The sequence below is a fragment of the Lobosporangium transversale genome (genome assembly GCF_002105155.1).
Source record: "Lobosporangium transversale strain NRRL 3116 chromosome Unknown BCR41scaffold_56, whole genome shotgun sequence".
Lineage (NCBI taxonomy): Eukaryota > Fungi > Mortierellomycota > Mortierellomycetes > Mortierellales > Mortierellaceae > Lobosporangium > Lobosporangium transversale.
The window spans coordinates 100,009-102,642 of NW_019029034.1; the positions used below are offsets into that span (position 1 = coordinate 100,009).

General features: G+C 45.6%; 1 protein-coding gene across 1 annotated transcript; it reads left to right on the forward strand.

Moving 5' to 3' along the window:
• On the forward strand, positions 1 to 2,634 carry BCR41DRAFT_374852 (kinase-like domain-containing protein; the record flags this gene model as incomplete). The annotated part of the gene is made up of 6 exons (XM_022026902.1): positions 1 to 792; positions 910 to 1,078; positions 1,182 to 1,298; positions 1,386 to 1,793; positions 1,895 to 2,265; positions 2,344 to 2,634. The coding sequence occupies 6 exons, from the start codon at positions 1 to 3 to the stop codon at positions 2,632 to 2,634; spliced, it is 2,148 nt and encodes a 715-aa protein (XP_021876602.1).

A 2,634-nucleotide genomic window follows, 5' to 3' on the forward strand; every position in this document is an offset into this window, starting at 1 on the left:
ATGGGTAGCGATAATCATCAGCTCGCGATACCTTGGATCAAACAACCTGACCTGCACTCCACCAGGAGAGCATCCTCTAGTGCCATATCAAACAACTCTACAACAGATATTGAAGAGAGCGTATCAGACCAGGATTCACCCCATGAGGCATCATCCTCACCTTCTCCCAGCAACCAAAGCTCTCGGACAGCCTCGCCAGGAGCAACCACACCATCAGGTACACCTGTAGTTTCAAATAGGAAGGGCAAGACCTCTCGTCTACGCCTTAGTCTCAAGAGTTTACGTACACCAAAGGCTAGTCAAGGCGATCACGAACAGCATGGCCGACGGCCCTCCATTATAGCGACACCTAGATCAGCCATGGAGAGGCGAATGTCTCTGGATCAGCAATCGTTTGAGGACCGTTCGTCGTTTGAAAACATTAATGCACGTCAAGTAGAGCCGCATGCCTCGATGTTACAGTTTTCCACATCGGCTCCAAAACCATCATCACGGTTCTCATTTATCTATTCTCCCGTACCTTCTTCCCCTTCTTCCATCCGTCACTCACATCAACGCAGTAATACTACGCCAATGCAGTCTCCTGTTCCTTCCGGCTACGGGACATCGCCAGGACGGTCGGTTGCCTCCCCCTCCTCTCAACCAGTTAAGGAGACTCGTACGATGATGAAGGACTATGATCCCATGACGGGTAATAAGATGATCAACAAGTACATGGTTGTACGGGAGCTGGGTCGCGGCGTGCATGGGAAGGTGAAACTGTGCCGTGATACCATCACAAATGAATTCTGCGTAAGTGTGTTTCCTCTCAAATGTTGGTATGACAAACTTGCATTTGTTTGCATGCGGTATGAGATTAGCGTGAGAGGTTAACATGCATTCCCTTGGTTTCCCGTTGCACTAACTCAGGCCATCAAGATTGTAGACAAGACAACCCGAAGACGGCTTGGACGTTCACAGTTCTCGAACGAACAAAAGATTCGTCGCGAGATAGCAATCATGAAGAAGTGTATTCACCCCAACGTCGTCCGTCTCATTGAAGTGATTGACGATCCCACTGCCCGAAAAATATATCTAGGTAAAAAAAATAAAAAAAAAGTCCATATTTTTGGCTGCTCGACAACAAAGTTCATTTTAATTTTGAGGCTCACTCTTTCTTCCAAATGGCTAATATTGCATAGTACTCGAATATATGGAAGGTGGTGAGGTACGCTGGAAAGACACTGAGGATAAACCAATCTTGCCGTTGCAGGATGCACGTTCAATATTTCGCGATGTCGTATTGGGCTTGGAGTACCGTAGGTGCCTTTTTAATTGTTTGGACAATAGTTACAAGGATGGGATTTCTTAATTTCGCTTGCTCTCTTTTTATTTTTTTCTCATAGTTCACATGCAGGGCATTATCCATCGAGATATCAAGCCAGCCAACTTATTGCTTTCCTCCGAAGGAGCAGTCAAGATATCTGACTTTGGAGTGTCCCATTTTAGTGAAAAGAATGCACTAGAGCGTGATCTTGACAATTCACCCATTGTTTCTAAGGGATTTAACGTCCCCTCCACTGTCCACTCTACATCCTCAGATATCCGAAGTGGCGCTTTAGCATCTCCTGTGTCTTCTTCGTTTTCAAGTAGAGCCCAATCTGTAATTGGTGCCAGTCCTCAACCTGACCAAGGATCACTCTACCAACAAAGGCCATTGTCGATCGTTTCCCAGCAGCAATGGGGCGAGGACTTGGAATTGGCCAAAACAGCTGGAAGTCCTGCCTTTTTCGCCCCAGAGCTGTGTTACGTGAGTAAGAAAAAAAAAAAAAAAAAAAAAAAAAAAACGTGCATCAAGTGGTTTCGAATAAAGTGTCATATCCTTGAATACTGAGTCTATCATCCATGTATTTAGGTGAATACACGCCTGCTCTGTCGTCTGCATCTCAGACTTCACTTACAATGTTGTCGACAGCCCCTCGTACCAATCCCTCGGCCTCTACAGGCATGCTGGTAGTCAATAACAACCCCACATCCACACGACCGCCTATCACCAAGGCCATCGACATTTGGGCGCTTGGCGTAACTCTATACTGCTTTATCTATGGGCGATGTCCTTTTATTGCAGAAACTGAGTTTGAGCTGTTTAACATCATCCCTCGTAAGCAGCCGATCTTTCCGGATAGTGTTCCAGGACGGGATTCTGTCGAGCCAGAGCTCAAAGATCTACTCTCTCGTCTTTTGGAAAAGGATGTATTTAAGAGAATCACCCTGAAGGAAGTCAAGGTACGGGTCTTACTATTATTATATTATTATGATCAGTATCATTAGTTATTAAAACTCACGTGTCCTGTCTATTGTTAGGAGCACCCATGGGTGACTGCAGACATGCAAGATCCTCTAAGGTGGAGGATTGAGACTGATCCTGGGAATTATCAGCGTGTGCATGTCACGGAGGAGGAAGTAAAGGGGGCCGTTACTATTATGGAAAAGATTAAGAACCGGATTCGCAAGCTCTCAGTTTCCATTGGAAACTTTGCAGCCAATCGTCGACGAAGCAAGTCCATTTCGTCAACATGCACTTTAGGCAAGGCTCTGCATATTGGAATCACCAATTACTGTCGTTTTGTTGATGTTGCCGTTGTCCACTTGTAA